The following is a 26,675-nucleotide window of genomic DNA, read 5'->3' as shown; positions in this document are numbered from 1 at the left end:
TCTCATGTCGTCCCGCTCCGTCCCACTAGGGACTTGAATCCACTCTTTGTCCAGTGTCTCCACGCTGCACATGCAACCCACCCAGGAGTCTAGTAGCTGTCTCAGTTATCAGATCAACTGTCGTAGTATCATAGTACTTGTGTTCAAGTACCCCTTATTTCACTTAATAGTGGCCCCCAAGGGCAAGAGTAGAGATGCCGACAATTCAGATATGCCAGAGAAGCTGCAGAGTGCTTCCTTCAGTGAAAAGCTATGCAAGTACAGGAAAAAGCATAGTTTGTGTAGGGTTCGGTACTATCCAAGGTTTCAGGCATCCTCGGCGGATCTTGGAAAATATCTCCTGCCCATCAGGGGGGACAACTGTAAATGAGTTAATATTAAGAGGTAACATGCATAGAGTACTACTCACTACATGTCAGGTGCTGTTCTAAACACTTTACCAATATTAACTCATGTAACCCTCACAACAACTCTGTAATACAGACACTATTATAATTTCCATTTTGCAGATGAGACAATTGAGGCACTGAGATTTCCCTAAAGGCACGCAGCTAATAAGTGGCAGAGCCAGAATTCAAACCCAGTCTTCTGGTTCTGGAGTCTCTTATCAACTTCTCTGCTGCCTCATTAAACCTGCTTGTTTCTGGCTCTTGGCAATCTCTTATCTGCAAACCATCCTCCGTGTCACATCTCACCAGGACCACGGTGCAGCCTCCTCTTGGCCCCCAGCCCCCAGATGCAACAATCCCTGCAGCCAGAACGACTTTCTGAAAACACAAATGTGATCATGCTACCCAGCCCCTGAAAACCCTTTAGTAGGTACTAGCTGTTGCAGGAGACATGCCAATTGTTCAGCTGGCCTGGAGGCCCGCACAACCGGCCACTAGGGAGCTCTCTGGCCTTCACACCATGTACCCAGCATTCCTTCAGGCTCCAGCCTGGCCGAACTCCTGAGCATGGTGCTTCTGCTCATGGTTTCTGCCTCAGATGCTCACCCTGGCCTCCCTCATCTGCCCGGCGAATATCTGTATCTCCTCCAAGGCCCAGCTTAGAAGCCACCTCCTCTCGAGCCTCCCCCGTCCTTTCCAGGTGGAGCCTCAGGGTTCCAGGCCTGCACGTACCTCTTCCCTCTCCTACACCACGGCCCACAGAATTGTACTGATTGTTTGCCTGTCTTTCTTCCTGGAGACAGTGACCTCGTCTCCCCGGGGAGCTCAGATTATGTTCTATTCACCTTCGAATGCTCAGTACCTCAGTAAAGTGTGTTGACCCACTCACTGAGCTAAAGCAAGTGCTTGATGTGGGAACCACATGCACACAGGCAGAAGGGAGGAGTGAGCCGTCCCACTTGGGCTGGGTCCCATCTCCTCTCCCTGCCGCAGCCCTCCCAGGCCAGCCCGGCCCAGGCCCCACTCACCGGCTGCCCTGGGCCACGGTGGGCACGATATCATGGCTGGCACGGAGGGGCCGGGTCCTGGCTTTCATGCGGGCACGCTGCAGCAGATGCTTGCCTTCCTCATGCCTGGGGCTCCTCAGCACGGGCTCCGGCTTGGGTCCAGAGGTCCTGCAGGTGGCACACAGGCCAGAGCGGGTGGGGGAGGGAGTAGAAAATAACATGGATTAGGAGGGCTTTACCAGCCTTAGGCATGGCGGTGCCAGGAAAAGCCCTGCGTGTGCAGCCGTCCTCGTCCAGCTCCCACACAGAGGGCACCCGGCCTGGGGCCTGGCCCTGAGCCACTCTGGACAGGGCTGTGGAGCTGGCCCATCTTGGACATCTGCTCAGGGACCAGAGGCAGAGACCCCAGGAAGATCTAGAAAAGGGTAGGGGAGTCTCCACATTATTCTATTGTTCCTTCCCTGGGCAGACAGCGGGAGTTTTCTGGAGGGAGGGAGAGAAAAGGGCCTGGGTTGCTGGGCTGGGCCTGTGCCCAGCCAGATGGTCTTTACACGCATCACCTCCTTCATTCCTTCTGTCTCTTTGCACCCACACATACCCACTCAAGCTCACCCAGCACCACCCTGCACCCCCCCACACACACACAGAAACAAGGACTCAGGGCCCTGCCCTTGGGGGAATGACATTTTTATAAGTCCTGCTGTTTTTCTGCCTCGCTCCCAATCGAAACCCGCCAGGCATCCATTGAGGGCCGAGAGAAATTGAGCTGAACCCACACCAAGTCAGCAAATGGCTTGATTTTTCATAATAACAAGGGTTCTCTACCAGCCCTCACCACCTACATGTGTGCTGCCTCCCCAGCCAGTCCAGAGCTGCAGAAAATGACAGCAGCCCTTTTTCAAAGCTGTCTCCCAGACAGTGACATACAGCCCACAGCGGGTTACAGCAGTAACAGCAGCCCCACCGCCTCTGACTGACAAGACATTTCTCTGCGCAGAGCCCGCGCTCCCAGCCAGGCTGGCCGAGGGCAGGTGTGCTCTCCACTTGACAGATGAGGGTTTTCCGGAGCAGACAGGCGTGCTTGGCACATCGCTCAAGGTCGAACAGCAACTGAGAGCAGAGCAGGCAACAGCCGCCCCACTGCCTCCAGCATCCTTCCCATATCCTGTTTCCGCTGCTTCCTGGGTCCCAGGGCCGGCTGGCTGCAGATGTTTGTGGCTGGAGTCAGACACACTCTGTGAGGTGACTTCAGCATCCTCTTTGGCTGCTCCTGTCCTCACTGTCACATACGCTGAGCTGTCCTCACCGGGGAGGGTCCACTGGAGGAGCTCAGCAGGGAGACACTCAGCAGGGCCCAGATCTCAGGCTGCCACCTGCCCAACGCCATGCTTTACCCACCCAGTATGTCACCTGAGAAAGTGGCCGTGCAGGTGACAGATGACTGACATGAGTGGCACAACTCTGAGGCTGCCTTTGGAAATCCTTGGACAAGCTCTGGGCAGTCTAGGGCTTTTTCCTTCCTCCCTCCTCCCTGCCTCCCTCCCTTTCTTCCTTCCGTGTATCTCTCTCTCTCTCTCTCTCTCTCTCTCTCTCTCTCTCTCTCTCTCTCTCTCTCTCTCCTGTTCTTATGATTTGTACCTAACCCTGCTTTGGAGCCCAAGGGGTAAAAAAAAAAAAAAAAAAAGAACTGCTAGAATAAAGGCGCCATCTGTGCCCGTGAACCCTGGCAGGGCGCAGGCACAGTTTTGGAAGCAGGAGGGTCGATTGGAGCGATGTGAACATGCGTCTCCAGGCCTGCTGCTCTGTGAAGCCTCCTTTGGCAGGAGAGGCCTCCCTTTGCACAGCTTCCCGAGCAGGCAGCTCCTCCAATGCGCTGCTGAGAGCAGCTGTGTTCCCTGGGGCTCCTGCTCCGACAGCAGAGATAATGAGGTTACCAGCCCGGAGAGCCGCCCCTGCAGCCGGGGGCTGCTGGCTGCTCGCCCGCACGCTCAGAGCCTTCCAGTGGCAGCTGTGCTTCCCCGGCTGTCGGAGGGCATTTGTCACAAGACCTGGTGGGCAGGCAGGACGGCCCCTGGCAGCTGGCCTGATGCTTCCAGGATCAGCCTTGCCCCAGGTTCCTAAGCCATATTCCAGCTTTGCTGTTTCCTTTCTCTCCCTCAACTTGGACCTGGTATTTTTTGTTTTCCCATCAGCTGCCCTGCTCTGGTTCCTGGCAGACAAAGCTGGTTTCTCCACTGATTAGAAAAGCAGGGCTTTGTAGGCACCTGGAGTAAACAAACTGAGCAAGGGGGAGAGTGGCAGTCACCTTCACAGATGGCAGCCAACGTCAGCAGGGCAAGCACCTCCGAGTCATGGAGGACCCGGAGCGGGCAGGCCCTAATGGGCCCTGCGGGGGAGGCATTCCTTCACCCCAGAGGCAGGCTCAAGCAGGTGCGGGGCTGTGGGACTAGGAGCCTGGCCCACTTTAACTGCCCATCTCCCATCGCTGCATCGTCCTGGCCCACCCCAGGGGCGCCAACCCCACCAGCAGACGGGTTTAGACTCTTCCATGTGAGGGAGCCTTTCCAGTCTAATCTGACCCTGGCGTCCACCAAGGGCACACAGGCCTGGAGCCAACACCTTCCCATCATGGACTATAACCCACAATCCCAGCTTTCACAATTCCTCTGGAACTTTCCTGAACGGATTGGGGCAGTTAGTGTGTGGTTAGACAAAGGCAATTCCACCTAAGAAAAGACAGCGTTTGTCACTCTTTCTTGAAAGCTTGCACATCTGGGACTCATTCACTCACAGGTAGGGTATACAGATCAAGTGGCTGAGTGCTTTTCCTCCCTGGGCCTCAGTTTCCCCATCTGTAAACAACAGGAATTGGATAGGGGAGAGGACTCAGTACCCTAGGAGTCTGGGCCTTTGGCTAGGTAGTCTGGTGCTCCCCAAGGTGGGGTGAGGGACTTTGAGGTCCTCTCCCTGGGGGGTTCACACCACAGAAGTTTGGTCCTCGAGGAGCAGCAAACCCTACAAAGACCTAACTGTTAGGGACAACTGGAATTGCACAGGAGTGTTCCGGCCCTTCTCTCTCCCCTCCTAGTTACCGGAGTCCTAAGCTGCTTCCCGAGGACAAAGGGTAGCGTGTGGGCCGCTCCCCTCTGGTCTCCCTGGCTAAGCCAGTTTCCTGGTGGAGGGACAGGCTTAGCTCTGAGCTCAGCTCCCCTCATACTCAGGCAGGTCAAGAGCTCAAGTCAGGACAATTACCATTTCTCTCCTAGCCAGGGAGGTCAATGGGACAGAGTGGCCTCTTTCTGCAGCCATTATAAACCCGGATTAAAACGATAAGCTCCAGCAAGTCTGGATTTAACCCTTTCATCCCAGGAACATGAATTAAGGAAATAATTTGGAAAGTAACGTGACCTGACACTTCCCAGATTCCAAGATGCAGCAGGTAAAGGGAAAATATCTAGTGTAGAGAACATACTATATAAAGCTTTTTGCTTAGCATTTGTTCCATTTTTGTATATTATCAAGCCATTTGATGACCAAGTAGAGAACTCTCCTGCTGTCATACTGTGTGCAGTTTCCTGAGTGAGGAGAAGAGGAAAGGAAGGCCCGGAATTTTTTATTCCGGGCCATGTGCTCCATGATGCTTGGGCGTCTTCTTCCCAGGGCTGCAGGACGCTGACAGGACAGACCTGGGAGCAGTGGTTCTGGGGCAGCCTGTCCAGGGTCTAATTCTGGAATGCAACTGTGTCACCCTGACAGGTTACTACGGGGTTAGGCCTCAGTTTCCTCATCAGCTAACTAAAGGCTCAGTTATTAAGTGAGATTGATTCCCTTAGAAGAGGTTAGCACAGAGCTGGGCATTTGGTAAGAATCCAATGTTAGCATTTATTATTATTATTGCCGTTATTATTAGCCCTGCTTCAGGGCAGAGAGTTTTGACCGCAGCAATCCCAACAGCGACCCCAAAAGTGGGACCCACCAAAGTGTGAGCAGCTGCAGGCGGGCTCTCTGCTGCTCCCTCTCTTCTCATGAAGAAATGTGTACACTGGAGACTGGGCTGTGTATCGATAAATGGGCATGATTCTGCCACAGGGATGGGGCAAATCAACGACCTAGGCAATCCTCCCAACTTCCTTCATCACAGCACATATAAAACATACGACCTTCTCCTCTCTATTTCCCCCCAGCAGAGAAGTCATTAAAGCCCTCGGGAGGCTCAATAATCAAAGATACTCGGGTGGCCCCAAGATCCCTCACACAGAAGGTCCTGATTTGAACCAGAGAGGCTGGGTCATAGCACAGCCTCTGAAATGACTGCCTGTCGCCCTGGTGCTCACAGCAGCCCCATGACCCTGAGTAATTTTTGCACTGACTTCCTTGTGGTATGGGGCCCAGGGTACACGTGGCTTTGACTGCTCCTCTGGCTCCACACACTTTTCGCTCCAGCTGGGTTAATTTGGGATCCTAAGGCAATCTGTAAGCCGATTACAAGATGACCTCAAGACAGGGAAGGGGCCAAGCTGGTCCTGGCCATTTTACATAAGAAGAGGCTGAGAGCTCACAGGGTTGCTAAGGGCTGAGGACGGCATTTCCCTTTCCTCCCCTCCCCTGTCTCTAAGGCCTCCCTTCCCCGTCAACCCACAGACAAGGCCACTGAAAACCCTGGCCCCACTTTGCCTTCCCTGAAGTGCTCACCTCTCCCCTCATCCTCTCCCCCCAAATGAAAACCCCGTTTCATGAATCATGTCAACAGTGACTTAGGAGAAAAACAAGCTTATCCAATGGTGCCTGTCACCTACCCTCCTTTGCCTACATCTGAGAACACCAGGGTGGGGGAGGCAGAAGTTCAGACCCCTAACTCAAGGAGTGGCCTGTGGGGGCACAAAGAGACAGCTTGTGGAAGTGCAGCTTAAGGGTGAGAGCACAGACCTTGGAGCCAAGTAGCTCTGAGTGCGAGTCCTGGCTCCAACACTTAGTAGCAGTATGATGCTGGGCAAGTCACTTAACCTCTCCCCAGAGGGGTCTCTCTGTCAGTGAAACAGACACAATAAAAGAGCTGAAATGAGAATATGGACACAGCATTTAGCACAGTACTTGGCACATAACAATGGCTTGAATGTGGCAAGGCTGGCTGGCATGGTTTTCTAGCGGGAAGGACTGGCCACAGGATGTCTGGCTCTCTAGGACCAGGTCTTCTTTTGGTCCTCCGTAGAGGGGACAACCTAGGAGCCAGGGAAGGGAGGTCGCCTCTACATGTGACCCTAAGCATTTAGGGTCCTGGGGCACTTCTGGTGTGCCCTTGGCATCTCGAGGGTCTCACCTCCATGGTTGACTCTCCCTGTGACTACACCCCAACAAGCTGGGCCTGTCCCCTCAGTCAGACAGTAACTATCTAGCTCTGCCGGCATCGTCATGTCATGAGCTTCTTGTTTCATCACCATGTTTCATCACCACGTAGAGCAGTAACAATTATGGACATAATTAGATACATGTTGAGTAAATTGGTCAAAATGGTTATTTAGTTGCAACACTGAACCGCACTGATGCTAAACTTGACTGAGTGTGAAGCAGGACGATTTATGCCTCCAACCCTGAGAAGGTCGGAGGGGCTAACTGCCAGGGCATGTCCTGAAGGAGTCCCGGTCCGTGTCAGGTTGGCCATCATGACGCACGGCCACAGCCTCAGAACATGGTGCCAGGGTCCTATGCCACTTAGTGCAGGCACTAAGCCCAGGACCCTGCTGCCCTTTGGCACTCCTGCAGGACAGAGCTAAGAGAAACGTGCCTCATTTCAAAGGTCTCTTGGGAAGTTCAGCTACACAGAAGTGGTATCAATAAATCATCTCCTGTAAAGCAGAGATGGAGCCCTGCTGTGTCTTAGGGACCACTTTTTAAAAAAAAATTAATTTAATTTTTTATATTAGTTTCAGGTGTACAAAACAATGTAATGATCAGACATTTACATCCTTCACAAAGTGATAATCCTCCTTCCCCCAAGTCTACTACCCCTCTGACATCGTACATAGCTATTACAGTACCGTTGATTATATTCCCTATACCGTACTTTACATCCGTGACCATTTAATTATAGTTGCTATTCAACATTACTCTACTTCAGCTTCAGGTGTACAGTGCAGTGGTCAGGCATCTACACCATCCATGTGAAGTGGCCTCCCCAATAATACAAGTGCCCATCGGGTCCCCTACATGATCTTTACATTATTGATTATATCCCCCCTACTGCATTTCACGTCCCTGTGACTAATTTATGACTACCAATTTGTACTTTCTAATCCCTTCACCTTCTCCCCAGTCCCCCAAGCCCCTCCCATTGAGCAACCATCAGTTTTTTTCTGTATCTATGAGTCTATTTCTGTTTTGTTTGCTCATTCATTCTGTTCTTTAGATTCCACACCTAAGTGAGATCATATGACATTTGTCTTTCTCAGTCTGACTTATTTCACTTAGCGTAATACCCTCTAGGTCCATCCATGTTGTTGCAAATGGTGATTTCATTCTTTTTTTATGGCAGAGTAATACTCCATTTTATAAATGTACCATAATTTCTTTATCCAATTGTCTATTGATGGGTATTTTGTTTGTTTCCATATCTTGGCTATTGTGAATAGCACTGCAGTAAACATAGGCTTGCATATATTTTTTCGAATTAGTATTTTGAATTTCTTTGGACAAATACCCAGAAGTGGAATTGCTGGGTCATAAGGCAGTTCTATTTTTAATTCTTTGAGGAACCTCCACACAGTCTTCCATAGTGGCTGCACCAATTTGCAATCCCACCAACAGCGCACAAGGGTTCCCTTAGGGACCACTTTAATATCTGTCCAGGAGACTCAGGAATCATGCCAAGCGAGTTGCCCTGTGTGGGGCAACTGGAAACATAGTTGACCTTTCTCTCATCCTTGCACCAGAGATGTTCTCTGGGTGTCTACTCAGTACATGCCTGGCTGTAAATCGGCAGGAGAGGTCAACGGGGCACTCTGAACGACCTTCTAAACAAACCTGAGGGCAAAATTTTCCTCATGTCAACTTTCTGCCTCGATATATGGGGAGCAGAACCGTAAAGCTGACTAAGGCACTTTCTCTCTCCCCGTCTCTCTCCACACATGTACTCACCCCCCATATGTACATATATACTATATATACTATATATATACACACACACACACACACACACACACACACACACACACTATATATACCATACTATATATATATATATATATATATATATATATATATATATATATATATATATCATACTATATATATCACACTGTATATACATACGTATCATACAACACACATACAGGCCTAAACATCCTACACATGCCCACCCATACTCTGCCTGAACGTGAGAATGCTGCAGATGGCCTGCCAGATGAAAAAATTGTCCAGAAATCCCCATTCTGAGGATGCTACACAGATGCCATCCCCTCACAGGACTGGGGGAAGTCCCTCCCTACCTCATGCCTGATGTTCTCCTTTATTACTTATTATCCAAAATGCCAGGCAGGAGCTTTGACTCCTTTCACTAGAGACCTCTTGACACAACCCCCAGGGGATGGTGGCGGCATCTTGCAGCTAGGCCTCTCTCCCATCCTGGGAGCAACGGTGGGAAGAAGCAGCTGTGGGGAAAAAAGCCACCATCTCATCGGACACGAGGTGTCTGGGGCATCTGCCCAAGCCTGTCTCCTCCATGGGCTCCCAGGGAAGGAGGAGAGGAGAGAAAGGAGGAACAAGTGTCACACTCCTCCACACTGTGGCAGGGCTGGGTGGGGACATGAGCAGAGGTGGAAAGTGCTGGCCATGGGGGAGGAAGAAGAGACCCCTGGCAGAGGGAGTGACACCGATTCCAAGTCACACATAACGACGGGGAAGGAGCCAGCCCAGCCCCTCTCCAGCTGGCCCTCTCTGCTACCCAGAGGGCCAGCTGCCGAGCAGAAGCTGAACCACCTAAATCTGGGCAGCCCTTGCTCTGTGACCAACTACGTGGCATTTATGCAGGGAGTGGCCTGAAAATGGACAAGCAACATGCCAACCTCTGCATTCAGCAGAGACCAGAGACGCTCCTGACTGCACAGCTGGGGAAACGGGGCTGCTCCCAGCTCTGGGACCTCCTTTAGCCTCGTGGGCCTGGAGCGCGGCACAGACTTAGGCTGCGGCCAGCCTCTGAGCGACACCAGCGGGGGCAGCTCAGGCCCCTGGGTGGCGCTCACCCCCACTGTGAGCTCGCTCTTCTCCTCAGTGTGTCCCCCTGCCCCAGCACATGGGTAGAGGGACTAGAGCAAAGTCTGTGGGATGGCACGATGAGGTCAGAGGAGCTGAGAGCCTTACATGGCCCCAGCACATCCCCTTGACTGGGGAAGGAATTGGTGTAGTAAATGCTTTGCTTTCATGTACTTTCCCTAAGGATTTTCACAACCAGTATCTCGTTTTAGCCTTATGCAGTCCTGTGCAGTCACCACACAGATACTATTCAGCCCGCTTTCAAGATGAAGAGACAGAGGCCGGGCAGGGGAACCGACTCCCAAGAATGCAGAGTGGGTTGTTTGTGATGTTCTTTGCACGTTGCCTCATGCCCAGTGTTTTGTTTTTTCCAAGTAGCAGGCAGGCCCCCTAGGGCACGGGGTGACTGACGGGTACTCTACGTGGTCTCAGGGATGATGACTGATATTGGCCCACTGTCCACTGGTCTGCCACTCCGGGTCTGCCTGCCCTCGTGCTTTCTCGAGGTCTCCCACTCTCCTGACGCTGGGTAAATGGAGGGATGATGGCGAGGAAGGCAGGAGAGAAAATGTGGGCTCTGAGCTCTTACCTGTTCTGGTCCGAGTCCTGCAGGGAGATTCCCGAGTCCCAATCCACGTCCCCTGCTGGTCGCTCTAGGATCCAGAAGGGAAGCAGAGATCAGGGAAGAGCAGGAAACTGGGCTCTCAGCTGCCACTTAATGAATGTTGAGGAGAAGGGTTTCTTCAGAAGCCCTTTACTCCCCAGATAAACCTGCCAGAAGTGGAGGCACAGCCTGTCATGGCGACTGCAGGTGGGCAGTGATTGCCATGGGCTGTGGGGCCGGCAGGGATGAGGAATGAGCTTTTGGGGTGGGGAGGAAAGAAGGGGAAGAAGGGGTCTTCTCAGGCGCGAGCACTCGCTCATTGCAGCAGTGCTTCCACCTGAGGTCAGTCCACCTGACAGGGTGCTCAGCCGGTATGTGGGGAGCGGTCCAAGGGGGGTGAGGGCATGTCGTTGGAAAGAGGTACAAAAAGCCACTCTAGGGAAGGGTATAAGCCACAGGGAAGAAGCTGTGGTAGCCTCCACCCCCACGCACAGGGGGTGGCCTCCCATTGGTATGGGGAGTCACGGGGGTCTTTGCAGATGGGACTGGCTGCGAGGTGGTAAAGAATCTATGTCAAAGCCAAGCATAAGAGGACATCTGGATGATTTTGGTGATAAACTGTGCTCTCCTCCCTCTACTACCCCCCCCCTCCATATCCCCCCTCCCCTTTTCCTCCTCCTGTTACCCCACCACCCAGACCTACAGAGTGAGCCTCACCTGGTCCAGTTCTGTCCCAGGATGGAGGCCAGGCTTGGAGTCCCACCTTGGGGGGCCCCTTCCCCCCAACAAGTAGCATCTCCTGCAGCAGAAGGCGGTTCCTCTCCACCCGGTCTGACAGGGGCAAGGCACTGCCCCCCGTGTCCAGGGCCCCTAGGTCTCCAGCTCTCCAGAGCCCTCCCAGCAGGGCTGGCCTGGGGACAAAATCCTCTTTGGGGGTCAGAGACAAGCTATCCAGGTCTCCCCCTGTGCCTAGACCATCCCAAAGAAGGTGTGACCTTCCTTTCCTCGGGTTGGGCGTATGGGTGACCTTGTTACAAGGCCCGGGGCCCCTAGGCCAGCCTGGAGTGAGTCTGTGGATGGGGCTCTCGTGCAAAGAGCCGGGACCTGGCAGCAGCCCCCTCTCGTGGTGAGGCAGTGTCCACACGGCTTCTGGAGGCCATGGGCTCTTCTCATTCCAGCACTTGAGCCCAGGGAGAGGTGGCCTGGGAGGTCCGGGACCCCCATTCCTGGCGGGTTCCTCCTCACTGACACTGCTGAGGAGCTGCCTGTCAGTCAGGTTCTGAGCATGGAGGACCCCCGCAGCTTCCGGCAGGGGAGACACCTCTGATGGAGTCCTGGCTCCAGCCGCCTTGACTCGTCGGCATTTGGGTTTTTTGGGGGATGACCACTCATGGGCAGTGAGGCAGGGGCTCACCCCCTGTTTCCCTGCTGCCATCTTCTCCTTCAAGGCCCTGACCTTGGACTCCAGCACAGAGGGGCCTTGGAGCTGTAGCCCCCATGCCCTAAGAGGCTGGGGGGCCACCAGGCTGGGTGTTCTGTCTTCCTCAGGGCAGGGCCAGGATCTTGGGAGGTGTCCATTACTGGGCTGTGGCTCAGTGCCACTTCTCTCTACAGCTGAGGTCACCTCCATGGAGCTGGCTGTTCTGCTCCCTGTTTTGGGCCCTCTGGAAGAGAAAAACAAACAGAGAGCTCCTTAATCCCAGGGCCTGGCTAGCTCCAACAACCTCTTGGGTCCCCAAAGTGCCTTCAGATTGAGGCCTGTCCAGATGAGACTAATTTGGGGATGGAGCAGGGGATACCCTCTAGATAATGTGAATACACTCTGAAACGTATAAATCATTGGACGATAAAAATAAAATATTATTGATTTTTTTCTTCCAAGACTGAGTAGTGTTCTCAATTTTCTATCCCCATTTTACATAAGGGGCACCAGCGTCAAACAACTAATCCTATGCCAAGTGTGGACCAGAGTGAAAAGCCAAGTCAGATTTCCCAATCCCTGGCCTCTTGCTTCCCTGACAGGTGGTGGCTGTGACATCACACAGGAGCTCAGGATCTGACTCTCAGGTGGAAGGTGTCTTGTGGACCCCCCACCCTCACCCTCCAATCCCCAGGACTTCAGCATGGGGCTCTGCTCAAAGGGTGTCATAATCAGTCACCAGGCCCTACCAGCACCTGCTCTGCGCCAGGCAGGCCTCAAGTACTTTCTAACACACTCTCTCAGAAAGTCCTCACACAATTCGGCCAGAAGAGCATTATTATCCCCATTTTTATAGACGGAAAAACTGAGGTACAGTGAGATTATGTCACACAGGTGCTCAGGGGAGGCCAGTTTGGATTGCAAAGCTTCTCGTTCCAAGGCTGGGGCTCTTCCAAAACACTCGGCGCTCACTTAACCCCATTCCCCTTATTCTGTAGATGAGAATATCCTGTCTAGAGAGGTTAAGTGACTTGACAGAATGACAGCTCCTTGGTGGCAGGGCTGACAATGTGTTCACAGGGAATGACAGTGCGCACGGGATTTTCTTCATCAAGTTGTTCTGTGCACACATACAGGCCAGCGTCTTAATATTTATCCTGCTCTCTGAGAAAATGCTCCCTCAACATCATACCTCTAGCTATGTCCCCCTTGAAGTAAACTGCAAACGTAAAAATCTATATTGACCTAAATTACAAATTAGGCGTTAATTATTCCCTTCGTATATTGACTAAAGATTCACCACAGAAGTCTCTTAAACGGCAAGTCCCTTCCTCTATAGTTGTTTATTACAATTCAATTTATACATGTTTCAGGAATGTACATATTTCATAAAGTAAAATACACACATAGTACAAAATGTTACATCTGCTTTAAACCAGTGAAGTGTAAGGACTCTCTTTGGAAGGCCGAGATCGTTTACTCTACCAGTTAATCTAGAATGTACCGACTTTCTCTATGCAGCCCACTCACTGATCTTCTAAGGTTCAGTTCATAGAGCAGAGGATTAGGATGTAATGGGGGCGACTTCAGTTAAATGAAAAGAACTTTCTGGCCGGTAAACGCTGGACCAGTCATCGCAGAGATAACGCATCGGGGAGACCTTCGGGAATGAGCGCCTTCCACCGGGGCACTGCGGGGCCGTCTGCGGAGACAGACCGCGCTGCTCGGGGTCGCCTGATTCGGAGGCGCCGGCCCAGGGCTGTATTTGCTCAAACTCAGAAAGGCTGAACTGAAGATGGACACGAAGGGCGGGCCTCCCCCTCCCGCACCCTCCCGGCTCCGTGGCCCAGCCACCCGGCCACCCCGCCAGCCGGCCGGGCGCCTCGCCTCCTCGGTACTCACTGAGGGCCGCCGCCCGCAGCTTTGGCCGCCTCCTCCTGCATCCCGTCCATCCCTGGACAGGCGAGCCCTCCTCTACCCCTCTCCTTCCTAGGCCCGGGGTCCGGGCTCTGCTCCCGGCTCAGCGGGCAGCCCCGGGCTTGGGCGGGGTCCGGCCACGGCCTCCCTCCGGGTCCGAGGAGGGAAGCGGGCCGGGAGGGGAAGGCAGTGGCATCGGCTGCTAGTTCACGGCTGTGCCACGAAGGGGAAAGAGGCCAAGCCGGGCGCCTTCCAGGGCAGGGATGGGGAGAGCGGGAGCGGAGCGCAGAAAGGAGGGGAGCGGAAGGGGCTGGAGCAGCCGGGCCTGCCCCGCCCGGCCTCGCCGCCCTCGGCGCCCGCTGCAGCCGCGGGCCCTCTCCGCCGGCCGGACGCCTGAGTCCCGGGGAGCTGCTTCTCCCGCGGCCAGGGAGCCAGCGCCTCACTCACGTCAGAGGGGCGGGAGGGCAGGCACGGCCCCGGCCGACTTCGGGAACGATGCCCGGGCCCTGCGCGGGGACGCGGGGCACTCGGCGGGACTGACCCCCTTCGCGGCGGGTGGCAGACCCAGGGCGGCTGCAGGGAGCGCAGCTGTGGGACGCGGCTCAACCCGAGCAAAAGCTAAGAAAACAGCACGTTCTTCCTGAGCTTCGCGGGAACGCGTGTAACTCTACACCCGGAGCCTGGTGGGAGGCTCGGCTATCCGGGTGGAAGCTAAGGAATGCCCTTTGTTTAGACAGCTTTTCCAGAGGAGGCTTCTGCCCTCGGTGAGGGGACGCCCCCATCAGCCTAGGGTACGGCTTCCTCCGAGGTCAAGGTCATTAGGTTCTGCTTTCCGGAGGCTGGAGGGTGCCTGGAGTGGAGGTGGGTTCCCTCATCCTGTCCTGCTAAGAGGAGACCCTGGTGCCTGTGTTGCCAGCCTCCCTGCATAGGGACCGATTCTCAGGGTCCTCGGACTCCTGAAGAGAGCTTATCGCTGTTTGCAGACCTGGGAGGAAGGAGCAGCAGAGCGAGTCTCTCGCAGCTGTGGCCCACACCAATGGAGCTTTCTTTCTCTTTCCACTCAGAGGGAGGTGCCAAAGCCTCACCTATTTCCAAACCTATTTTCCCACAAAGGATGGGAAACGAGAGAATGAGGACCCAGGAGACTGCAGAAATCTCTACAAAAGGAAAGTGCTCATCCCTCTCTCCTGTCGCCAGCAAGCTTCTGCTCTCCTACTGGCACTTGTGCACGACAGTCACAGTCTAGATGACAGGCACAGCAACAGTGAGGACCACGCAGTGAGCAAAGAGCGTCGGAGCGGAGGCCAAGGACGTTTCCAGAGGAGGCCTGCCTCCTGAGTAGGAGTTCCCCTGCAAAACGTCCCACATCGGGGCAGGGCCAAAGCACCCAGGTCTGAGAGCAGCTGTTTGGGGAGATGTGGTAGATTGGCCTTGGGTTAATTTAGGAACCTGACAGATTATGTAGGGCAAACCCTCTGTTAGAGAACAGGGCCAAGGTCCCACAGCTCTCATGACAGGTGGTCTCCAAAGTCTTGCAGTTCATCCCCTCCCCCCTGCATATTCCCAGAGCAAGTGGTTGCTCCAATGGCACTTAGCACTATTTACTTGTACTGGTCACTTCGTAAAAGAGTCACGTTCCATTTATGAGGACATACTATGCACCCACATTGGGCTAAGCACATTGCATCTCTTATCTCCTATGGCAACCTTAAGAGACGGATACTGTTTATTGACTCCTTTCTACAGATGAGTAAACTGAGGTGATCTGCCCGAGGTCACAGAGCTAGTAAGTGGCAGGCCTTCTGGAGTCCAAGACCCTCATATCAACTCCACTTCACATGTGCCAGTATTCTGCCATTCAACATGAAAAGCTTTAGTTAAAAAAAAAAATTGTGAAGTGCTGTGATAGTCAAACTACGAGTCAGCCCTTTCTGCCTTCCTTATTCCTGCCATCCAAGGTAAAATCGGTCCTCTCCTCCATGTGTAACATCAAACTTAATAACAACAATACTATTACAGTTATCAGGGACTGCCTGTGAGCTAAGGTACTCCACGCAGGCTCTTTCAGATCTTTACAAGAGCCCTGTACAGTAGGTATAGTGTTCCCCCACTTTAGGGATAAGGAAATTGGGGCACAGAGAGGTTAAGGGACTTGCCTGGGGCCGCCCAGCTAGGAGGGCCAGAATCTGGACCCAGACCTATCTGGCTCCCAGATCTCCTGCCTCGCGTCCTCCTTTCAGAGGCATCTCAGGACTCAGACTTTTAGAGACAGCTTTCCCGTGACTCCTGCCCCCACCCTTCCCCCAGAAGTTAATGATCTGTAAGGCAAGTTTCTGAAAGTTCCAGCAAAGGCTTAATGTTTAAAAGAAACCTGCCCCCCAACCTTTTGAGACACAAATAATCATCTTCAGTTTACTCATTAAGTTTGTTATTTTACACTTAATTTAGGAGGATGTAGTGTCACATCTATACAGAGGCTTTAACATACCACCTGTCCTGCAAACACCAAGAAGCAAATTCTCAGACTGCTGTTAACATTATCACGACGTTCACACATCTGAGGGCACTTCTTGTTCATCTGAATTCTGTTGGGTTCAGCAAATTATCTGTTGAGCTCCTCTATGTGCCAGGCACTGGGGAGACAAAATGTAATACCACAGAGCCTGTCCTTGAGGAACTGCTGGTCAAGTAGGGGCAGGGAGGGGCGGGCACATAAGCTTCCTATTATCTATAAGTGCTCCCAGTGAGGTGGGCATAAGGTGGTGGCTTTGGTCAGCTCACAGGAGCAGCTAGGTTGAAGTATGTGCTGGGTGGGAGGGCGTATCATCACCACCGAGAGCTGGGTCTTGGAGACTGAGTAGGAATTAGCCAAAGGGGAAGGGTAGCAGAAGGCATTTCAGACAGAGATTAGCATAAACACAGGCATCCAGGTGTGAAACTGCCTGGTTTCAGTGTTACTAAGTGTAAAAAATTAAAGTGGGAAAAGCAAGGGGAGGGCTGAGGCTGCAGAGCAGGGTGCTGTGGCCTGGCTGAGGGCCTGTTGGGGTCCGGGTGAAAAACTTGGACTCTATCCTGTGGAGAGGAAGTCCCTAGAAGGTTGTCTACCCTCAAGCATGGCATGTTTCTGGGCTGGGGAACTACCTTCTGTCCTTACATATCACACCCTTTCATTTCATAGCCGTCTTTTGTAGAGAAATCGAGGAGGAACACAAATACATGGTAAGCAGCAATCACATAGCCCTCTTCTTCCTTTGAACAACCAGGGAAACTCAGCACCCCAGGAATCCTCCTTCCACTTAGCCTGGATGAAAACACAAGCCTCACTCCACCTCTCCACCTTCCAACAAAGCGCTCTGAACACTCAGCTTGAATAAGTAGCCGTGTAGGATGTGGAAATCAGGTTTCACTTAGGATGAAGGGATAGGTGAGAAACAGTCCTTGGAGGTCACACGTCAGAGCCAGGTTTGGGAGGATGGGGTGGGAGGGACACCTCTGCCATGCCTCTGCCTGTCCAGTGGGAAACCCACATTTTCTGGTTGCTCGGCTGCCCATGGGGCACAGGGTCTGAGGAGCAGCCAGTGGGGACACTGCTCTCTGCCCTTCACTCAGGCCTCGTCATTCCTTTGCAGCAGAGGCCCCAGAGAGTGCTGGGACTGCCACCCGGGCACCACCTCTCCCCTGCTCAGAGCCCTCCCACAACTTCGCGAGGGCTGGTCTGACCTGTGCCTCTAGAGAGGCCCTGGGACGCTGGTGCAAGGCGGACTCTGGATCCACGGAGGTTCTGATTCCTTAGGCTGGAGAAAGGCCCAGGAGTCTGCTTTCTAATAAACCTCCCTAGTGATTTTGAGGCCCACTCAGTTTTGAGAAGCACAAGTCCTGGGATTACAACTCAAACTCCTTTGTACGGCACATGGTCCCTTCTGCCTCAGCTCTCACCACCCCAACAGCCTGTCCTGCATGCCCACCGTATGTTGAATTGTTTCTAGTTCCCTCGACTCTCCACTGCTTCATGTCTCCTTGTCTTTGCTCAGGCTTTCCCTCCTGCTTCATTCCACACACACATACCAATTTGGTTGGCTTCTACTAGCCAGTCCACACTCAGCTCAGATGTCACCTCCTCAGGGAAGCCTTCCCCAGTACCCTCCACAGTCCTCCTGACCTGGGCCAGAGCCTACCGCATTGGGCCGTCAACATGTGACACTTCACGGAGCGTGTCCTGATCCACAGCTTTGTTCCTGGCCCCTAACATGTGCCCACCACATAATAGGTATTGACTAAATGCCAGATGCTAAAGTTAAGGGGGAAAAAAAATCCCTATCAGGTGAGGATGCCTAAGAGGATCGAGGTCACTTCTAAAGGATTTGCTTCATTCTCTCAGTGTGGCCAGGCCTGCCCCAGGGCCTGTGAGAAAGTCAGTCATAGCAAGGCCAGGACAGCACCCAGGCTCCCTGACTGATGCCCAATTACACCTGATGCTCAGGCCCTTTTGCCTCTGCCCTTCGTCCCTCTTTCCAAAATGGCCATTGATCACAGATAGTGGGGTGGGCCTTATACTTCAATTATGAGTGAGCCTGGCGAAGGTAAAATAGCTGCCAGAAGAGGAAGTGGATGGGGACGGGGAGAGAAGATGAGAGAGAAGCATGGAAAGCAGGCTGGGAGAGGATCTCAGAGATACAGACAGCTGGGCAACATGACAACTGGGCATCTCCAGAGAGCAGCCACCTTACTTCCTTGTTATGCTTCTCTGTGTACTCCAACACACACACACACACACACACACACACACACACACACACACACACACTCACGTACACTGTGCTCTCCTATGCCACACTTGCTGAACTGAGTAAGTTCCAATGAAAACAGAAGTGTGGTTCTTACCTGGTCAAGGTCAGGGTCAGCCTGCACCACGTTCCCCTCCCCTGGCAGGCAGGGACCTTCCCCAGAGATATGGATCCCAACTTCACTGCCTTTGATGCCCACTCACCCTGTATCCACCCTGACTCTGCTAGACATGTGTTCCCATGCCCGAGTACAAACTGTAGGCTTTCAGTTCATAATCCTAATCATGGAGAAATGGCTGAGATTAGGAAAATATTTTCCTACTCTCCCTCCTACTCGACCAGGCCTGCTCCGTGGAGGCCGTCGCCGGGATGAGGACAGCCTGCCTTGAACCTGCCAACAACCTGTCATCGTGGCCCAAGTCGATTGTCTCATCTATGAAATAAGAGCAGATTCAGGGAGAAAATTCTTGGAGGATGACTGAGACCTAAAGTCACCTTTGTGACCATTTTTCATTTTGAGAAAAGACAGAAAGTACTTGGTATTATATTAATGATTTGCTTAAGACATATGAGAGACTATGAAAAAATATATTAGTATAATCCTCACACCAACAGTTCAATTAAAAATTACAATTATTTCAATGGAAGCTGAAAAGGTATTTGACAAAATTTAACAATGTACCTAGAAGTAGAGCCTTCCTTAACATGATAAAAATCTCTCTGTCAAATCCAACATCTAACAGCTAACATATTACAAAATGGTGAAACCCCAGGGTGGTCCTTTCAAAATTAGAGACTGAACAAGAATGCTCTGTGTAACCACAGTCATTTAACAATGATCTATAAATTCTGCAACGTATAATTATTAAAAAGGAGTATGATTATAATGCATAATTATTTTAAAGGAGTATAAAGGCATAATACTTTGTAGATGATATGCTTGTTTAGTAGTTAATTTGGATGAGGGTCAAGCTCAGGTCTGTGTACGAGCTTGATCAAGTGCAAGAAGGGTAATGAGGACCGTGGATCTGTTTCACTTACGGAAGGAGCTCCCTAAGGAGCTTCACTCAGGCTGACGCTGGGAGCGGGGCTGTGTACGTCCTTCCCCACAGCGCTCGCCTCCCCCTTCCACAGGGACTGGGGTTACACACTCGTCTCACACTGTCCTAGAGCAGCACCTCATACTCCTCAACACTCCCCAACAACCCTCCAGTTCGAATTTCACAGAGGAAGGAGCTAAGACTCAAGGACGCCTAGGAAATGTGCCCACAGTTAAAAGGCTGGTGAGTAACCCAGCCCCAGCCCCTCTCCAGGCCTGCCAACCACATTGCTGTCTGAATTATAGCAGAGACTAGCCTTTCAGAGAGTCACACACATGGCCCCACCAGACCACAGCTCTCAGATGGGTGCCCCCCAAGAATGCTTCCCTCTCCAATCAGAGCCCCTCAACCCCGCTAATGCCCAAAGGGAAACAAGGCTTGTGCTGGGGCTGGTCACCTGGGGCATGGAAGACAGCTGCTTACTGTGTCCCTCCCACATTTTGGGGGTAGGCGGGGAGGGAAGAAGGTCTGGCTGTGCCAGTGGAGGTCTGACCTGGCCAAGCAGAGTGGCTCAGCGTTGGGTGGGGGAGGGTCTCCTCGGAGTTTCAGAAGCTGCTTTGGACAGAGGGGAAAGACAGTACATCTTGGCTGTGTGGAAGGTAGCACTATGACACTGGAAAGCCCCAGCTCTTCATTTTTGTCTTTTTTGTGTCCTTCCTGCGGACTGGGTGTCTGAGGCCACTCTGGGAAGGGAGCCAAGTGCCTATTTATCTTGCTGTTGGCAGCCCCTTGAACACGGCCTCAAGCAAATGGGGAAGTCAGCATGGAGCCCTGCTGACCCCTCACTGTTGGCTGAGGATGCTTCTCGACAAGCTCTGAAAGAGCAGTCAAATCCTCTCTCCCTCCTGGAGACATCGTCCCCATCACAGTGGGGACAGTACCTGAGAGCCCTACCAGCAGCTGCAGACCAAATGTCTCCAACCGGCCCAGGCCACAAGATGTGGGCTTACAGGGCACCCACCGGAAGAGGCCAGTCTGCAGGGCCCGGTGAACCTGCTTTTGCCACTGTGGAAGCTGCCCTCAGGGCTTTCCTGCTGATCTACCATTACCTCCTCAGGTCAACCATTACCTGGGGCCTCCAGGAGCTGGGGCCCTCTCTAGCCCCCCGACTGTGCAATGCCTTGTCCTGTGGGGCTTCCGGTGTCCCCACTCCCGCCTGTCCCCACCAGCCTGGAGGTTTTGCTGAGGACACAAAAAAGCCTCAGAAGCAGCCTCTCTCTGAGCAGAATTCCCTCCACTTCTGCGGTCCATTGGAAAGTTTTCTTGGGTTAATTTAAGATATGTGGTGGGTGAGGTATGGAGGGAAAGACTCGAATTTGAAAAGTCCAGGCTTAGACTCTGGAGACTGGACTCGGCTCTGGCTAGGCCATATCTCTGGGTGGGACCAAGCCCGGGCACTCAGTGGACTTCAGTTTCCTCACCTACAAATGGTGGACTGGACTAAGGCCCCAAACGGAATTCCTCAGAACCCCAGGGTCCCATGAGGTATTAATAGGTCTCTTTTGAAAAAGAGAATTCAGGTCCAGTAAGTTTGGGTACATAATATGTGCCATCTCATCCTCCTGGCAGGCCATTAGGCTCAAAGTTGAGTCTCAAAGGCTCAGGAAAATCCTGAAGTGAAAACAAAACTACACCTTTATACCTTTGTTTAACCCTGCGTTTCTCAAAAGTAATTGACCACAGAAGCCATTTCCCTCAAAGTAGCAATAAATCTCCTATGGAATACACTTTGGGACAACCTGATCCAGATACCCTCTCCTTCCTGCTGAGATAGTCTAAGCCTCTCCACCTAGTACAGTAGCTGCCTGCTGTATACCAAATTCCAAGGTTCCACAGAAAGGGCCAGACTGCAAGCAGAAGAGTCTCCCTCGAGTGCAAGTGGCCCATCCCAGCTTTCTTTTACTTTTTAGAAAGTCTAGTACTATGAGGAGTTAGAGACAAAAAAGGGGGAGACTTCTAAAAAAAAAAATCTCAATTTCCACTAATTGTCAATTTGATTCAGCCTATTCACCTTAAAACTAACAGCCACAGTTTGCCCACCTGTGAAAAGGGAGAACTAGAGAGACTGTTGGCACTCACTCAACATTAGCCCTCAGAACAGAAGTTTCCCAACCTGGGGTTCCCAGACACCTCGTGGGGAGGAGAGCATAGCTATTTCCAATATTTAAAGAAGTCTAATGGAAATTATACATTTACCATCAGAAGTGTCTTTGCTTTTGACTGGTACTGTATCAACTCAGTATGACAATATCGGTTGTCATGGGGACAAGGATTATTATGCAATAAATGTGGTTGGTTTGTTGGACAAAATCTTTACAAACTTAGAGTCCTTGGAAGTAATAAAAGGATCAGCTATTAATGAAAAGGTGAGAAGCTACTTACTCAAGAGGTTGGGTCCAGAATGATGGTGGAGAGTGAAGGGGTGGATGGGATCTGGGAGAGGTTAGGTGTTCAAAGGGAAGATGCTACCCCAAGGAGCCCCTGGGGGACATCTGGGGTTGTATGCACCAGTGTGTGTTTAATAGTGAAGCAGCTGTGACACAGTGGCCCTTTTCAGAGCATAGCTGGCTGAGACAGGGTTTGGAGTGCCACCTTTACTGAGCTGAGGAGAGCAGAGAGCTCAGAGTCCCCAGGCGGCCAGGTATCAGGCCAAAGTGGGTTCTTACAACTTCTTAGAAAGCCTTCTAGGAGTGCCAGTGTCTGAGGGTTGTCAAGCACTTAAAAGCTCTGATTTTATATGTGCAAAGTCCTGCCCCACTGGGCCCCACGTCACCCTTTCATAAGCAGCCATGTCTTGAAAGGTACTCTGTGTGGTTCATGGCTGTTTATCCTTTAATATGCTGTTCACCCAGAATCATCTCTCTAGTTTCCTACTCCCCTTTCTCCCCTTGGGCTCCCCCCCCCAATGTCCAGCTCTATTTTGTAGCAGCCTTGGGGGCTGGGTCCAGGAAACTTGTCTCTGCCCCCAAGAGAGCAGTGGTGAAAATCATGGTTGGTAGAACCCTACAAGTCACCAAAAAGGGGTTACCTTTTTCTAATTCTTCAGTATGGAGCATCTAAGACAAAAAATTTTTTTTTTACTTTTATTGGGGTGACATTAGTTAATAAAATACAGGTTTCAAGTGTACAATTCGTATCTTGTCCAAGATTCTTTTCTATTCACTCTTGTAATCTGGCCCCTTTCTGCGATCACCATCAGGGATCGCTCCCGGTCCCATCAGCACATGCTGCCTGGATGCACAGTCCCTATCCTCCCTTAGCAGGGCCAGCATGGACCCGGCTGAGTCACAGAGGACCCTGAGCACATCTTGTCTGGCACATGAGAGGCCTCTTTCATCTCTCCCATCATGGATGGAATAGGGATGGGGAGTCAAAATCTTTGGGGGGAGGACCCTGACCAGATGTTGCACCTGATGTGTCAGGTTTTCCCAATCAGGGCCCTGACCCTGCATAACAGACCTGCCCTGGTTGGGTATTTAACTACCTTTGAAGTTCTGCTCTATTCGAGTCCTGGGCTTGGTCCTCACTTTCCCTTCCCTCCCACTGCAGATGCGAGCTTCTTTGCATGCAGCCAGAGGCCCTCTGGTTCCATATCTGGCTTGCAATTGCCTGGTACTTGCCCTCAGCTGTTCATTGTCCCTCTGTAGGCATCAATGGCACTTAGCAATAGCCATCCAATCTCATTGCTCTATAGCGCCTGTCTCCTCTTTACATCAAATGCCTGATACATTTCAAGTGCACGCCTCCCTCCAGTACACCATTCCAATTCACCACCAGTGAAGATTTTAACAACTGGCAGGAAGGGAGGGAGGTGGACGGCTCAAGGGAGAGGACTCCTGTGAAAAGCAGTCAATTAGGGAGCTAATTTATTAGTTTAAGAAAAAAGTCCTAAGCGCTGTCTTCCCTAGGGGGCAGAGGCCAAAATTCCCAGAAAGCAGCAATCAGTGGGACTCAGCCTACTGAGCAACCTACAATTTGTGTGTGTGGGTGTGTTTGTTTTGTGGGAGGGAGGATAGTATTTTTGATTCTTTAAAATGGTTATATTCTGATCTTGACCAAGCATAGCTTTCAGAAGAAGCAATGATTCACAAGTCACCTCCTAGATGATTGCTAAGCAGGTTAAAAACCTATTTTTCCTGCCGTTTTTTCTTGTTTAAGGAGCGAGAATGTGGACCGTAGAGCCAGTCAGAACCGAGTGCTAACCCCAGGTTCAGTGATGACTGCAGTGACCAGGGAGTTACTTCTCTCACTACATATGCACGCGGAGGTGCGCTGTGCCTGCCCTGTGGTCGGCAACGAGAATCAGCAGTGACTCCTTGGCCCTGGAGGGACCACGTCTGTTCTCTGTGGGAGGGAACAGAAAGTCCACAGATGAAGAAGCATCAACTAATTATCGCGAGGGGGCATCAGAATCAAGTTTTCACACAGGGATCAAAGTGAGGAGACTGGCCAGTTTGCCAGCGAGCAAGTATTCTTAAGAGGCACAGCCTCTACCAGTCAACCAAAAAAGCCAATTACCTCCTAAGTTTTACTCGGCAGCTCATCTACTGATAGGCTCTAGAAGTTACCTTTCAGCTTAACAAATATTTATTAAGCCCCTACCATTCACTAGGTGTTTAAAACATTTTGGTAAATAGCACATTTGGGGAAAAAGTGTCTTTTCTCCCTTGAATTGTATTACTATTAGAGTTCCAGCCCAGTCAAGACTGGGTATTGCCACAGAAGGAAACCAGGGTAGGACCTCATGGACACAATAGCTGGCAGCAGGGCCCACAACCTACCCAGTAAGTCTATTGACTAAGGCTGCCAGGGAGGTTTTCAAGTTTTCTAAAGAATCTATGGAAGTGGGGAAAAAAAAATTTCTAAATCCCAGTTACAGGAATAATCTTTGGTGAACCGATGTTTCTGAACTATCTTTGATACTTCCTCATCGAAGGGCTACAGAAGCCCTGATTAACTAAAGTTTTTAAGTTTACTGGCTCATCTAGTCAGAAGGCAGAGTTAAAGAAAACATAAATAAGCAAATTTCTGTTTACTTCAACCACATAATATATAATAATTTTTAAATTTAGTGAAGTGGCAAACAAAGGATTTGGGAGTTAATATTATTAATATGCTTCTCCTGGATTCTCTTGTTACCTATTTCTTGAGTTACTTGGTTATCTCCTACAAACTTACCATGAGGAAGTAGAATAGCATAGCAAATCTACTGCCAAAAATCATACGTTAACTTTGGTTACTCTATTCACTCACATAGAAAAGAAGCCATAGGGCTGCCCCAGTTGGAGCAAGGCGGAATGCTGTTATCATCCTCATTCTCATTCAGCTATGCAGTCAATATAAAATGCATTAATATTTGGGGGGAAACTTCATTTTATAAAGGTAAACATTGGTTGAACTTTGATGCTCATGTGTTACTTAATTATATAGTGTCTCCTGTGTGGGAGGCTGTCCCCAGTTGTTAAAAAAAACACATCCATTCAGGTAAGACATGCCTAAGTAAGTGAATTATAAAATGGAGCATAAAGACAGTTTTTTGGCAATAGAAAGTTCTGAAGAAATAAATCTTCACAAATCTAATACTTTTATTTTTAAAAGGATTTATAAAAGAATAATGTCCGCCTGGGAAGAGGCAAAGAGGAATCGCTACCTTGAGACAGAAAATTCAGCTTACCCTGGGGTGGATACCGAGTAAAAAGACAGTCTGTCGGTTTAGGCCGTGGTTTTAGATAAGTAGTTTAGAAATGATTTTATCACCTCTCCCTGCTTGTCTTCATAAACCTATAATGATAGGAACTCAATAAATACATACTAAATCAATTTTTAAAACTTCAGAACTCCTTAATTCCCTTAGGAAGATGTGGGAAACTAGAAAAAGAAGTGAATCAGAAAGTATAAAATTGGTCATTATTGTTCTCATAGACTTAGAAAAAAGATCTCATCAAAATCGTCCATATAAAGATATAGGTCACTAAAAACAGCCCAAGATTCTGAACGTGTCTAAAAAGGATAAACAGAGCGAATCATTTGGGATTGTACACTCAGCTGGTCTAGATTTTTGTCTAGTCACTTACAGATTGAAATGACTTGTTAACCCACGTATCTGAGACGCTACATATTTGGAAAGTGTAAAATACTATAGTCATACAAACGCTGAGCATGTATTATCATCAGATTATAGGAAGGGGTACTGAGTATCTTGTGATGCATATGTATTCACAACTTATCTTGAATTTAATCTGTAAACTCCACATTATATTCTGGTATAGTCTATACAGAAATATAGCAATAAAGCTTGTGGTATTAAAATAAAAAGGCTTCTGTGCTTTGGTCAATCAAATATTTTGTGTCTTTGCATTTTAAGTATATTCATCCTAGGTTCAGTTAGTTTTATGATTTTTTTCCTAGACAGACAGATGTAAGGAGTGGTAACTAATTAGGAATTCTTCATCAAGTTCAGTGTTCCCACACAGGGAGGGCACGGATACGTAGTGATAACCGGTTCCAGCTCTCCAAAATATAACTGAATATATTATTTCACCTAGCACTTGAAATTTCTTTGTGTGAGTAAAACAAAAACAAAAAATGACTTGCTGCATTAATCCCACTGCTTTAGAACCATACTTCATATATTACCTAAAGAAAAAAGGCCATAGGAGATTATTATTTAATTTAGTGAAAGAGTTAAAAAAAATTTCACCCTTGATTTGTTTGCCCTAAACCCTTATACAAGTTAGTCCTAAGAAGAGTCATGTTCAGGAATCCAAGAAACCCAGAGAGAAAAACACAATCACACAAACCATTCGCCAGTGACAAAGGAGTCAGCAAGCTGTTGGAAAAGAGAGAGAGAGCTTGTAATAATGAAAAAAGGACAGAGTTTTGTAACCAATCACTTATTTTCTTTTAAAAACACATAACCACATTAACTTTTTGCTTTATACAACCATCTAGAAACTATAAAACAGTACCACATTGTGCATTTAACCTACTTATCAAGAAGGGAACTCCACATTTCATAAGAATTCTACCCATATAAGAAGGAAAAAGGAGACAGCTAACAGCATAGTCACAGATACAACATGAGTCCAAGCAAGCATCATTTTTTTGACGTCACCTTTTCCATTTACCAGAGTGGAGAGAGTAAGGAAGCAAGGGTGGAAAAAGAGGGGAAAAAGCACCCACAGAGGACTAATCACATTCCATAGTTACT

General features: G+C 50.4%; 1 protein-coding gene across 4 annotated transcripts in view; it reads right to left on the bottom strand.

The window, feature by feature from the left end:
* Nucleotides 1–25,976, bottom strand: part of KIAA1614 (KIAA1614 ortholog) — a 42,936-nt gene extending 16,960 nt beyond the window's left edge. For all 4 annotated transcript variants that reach the window (XR_002137551.3, XM_019733836.3, XM_019733913.3 and 1 more), the window contains exons 1-4: nucleotides 13,567–25,976; nucleotides 10,962–11,908; nucleotides 10,230–10,293; nucleotides 1,418–1,564 (exon numbers count right to left, since the gene is read on the bottom strand). Coding sequence is in view for 3 of the 4 variants with exons in the window: in XM_019733836.3 (XP_019589395.3) it covers nucleotides 1,418–1,564; nucleotides 10,230–10,293; nucleotides 10,962–11,908; nucleotides 13,567–13,616 (1,208 nt within the window). In the remaining variant the exon portion in view is untranslated. The remainder of the gene's footprint in view (nucleotides 1–1,417; nucleotides 1,565–10,229; nucleotides 10,294–10,961; nucleotides 11,909–13,566) is intronic.
* Nucleotides 25,977–26,675: the final 699 nt, after the last annotated feature.

This window comes from Rhinolophus sinicus, chromosome 11 (genome assembly GCF_057876585.1).
Source record: "Rhinolophus sinicus isolate RSI-liver-muscle chromosome 11, RSI-T2T, whole genome shotgun sequence".
NCBI lineage: Eukaryota > Metazoa > Chordata > Mammalia > Chiroptera > Rhinolophidae > Rhinolophus > Rhinolophus sinicus.
This window is presented reverse-complemented; position numbering and strand designations above follow the sequence as displayed.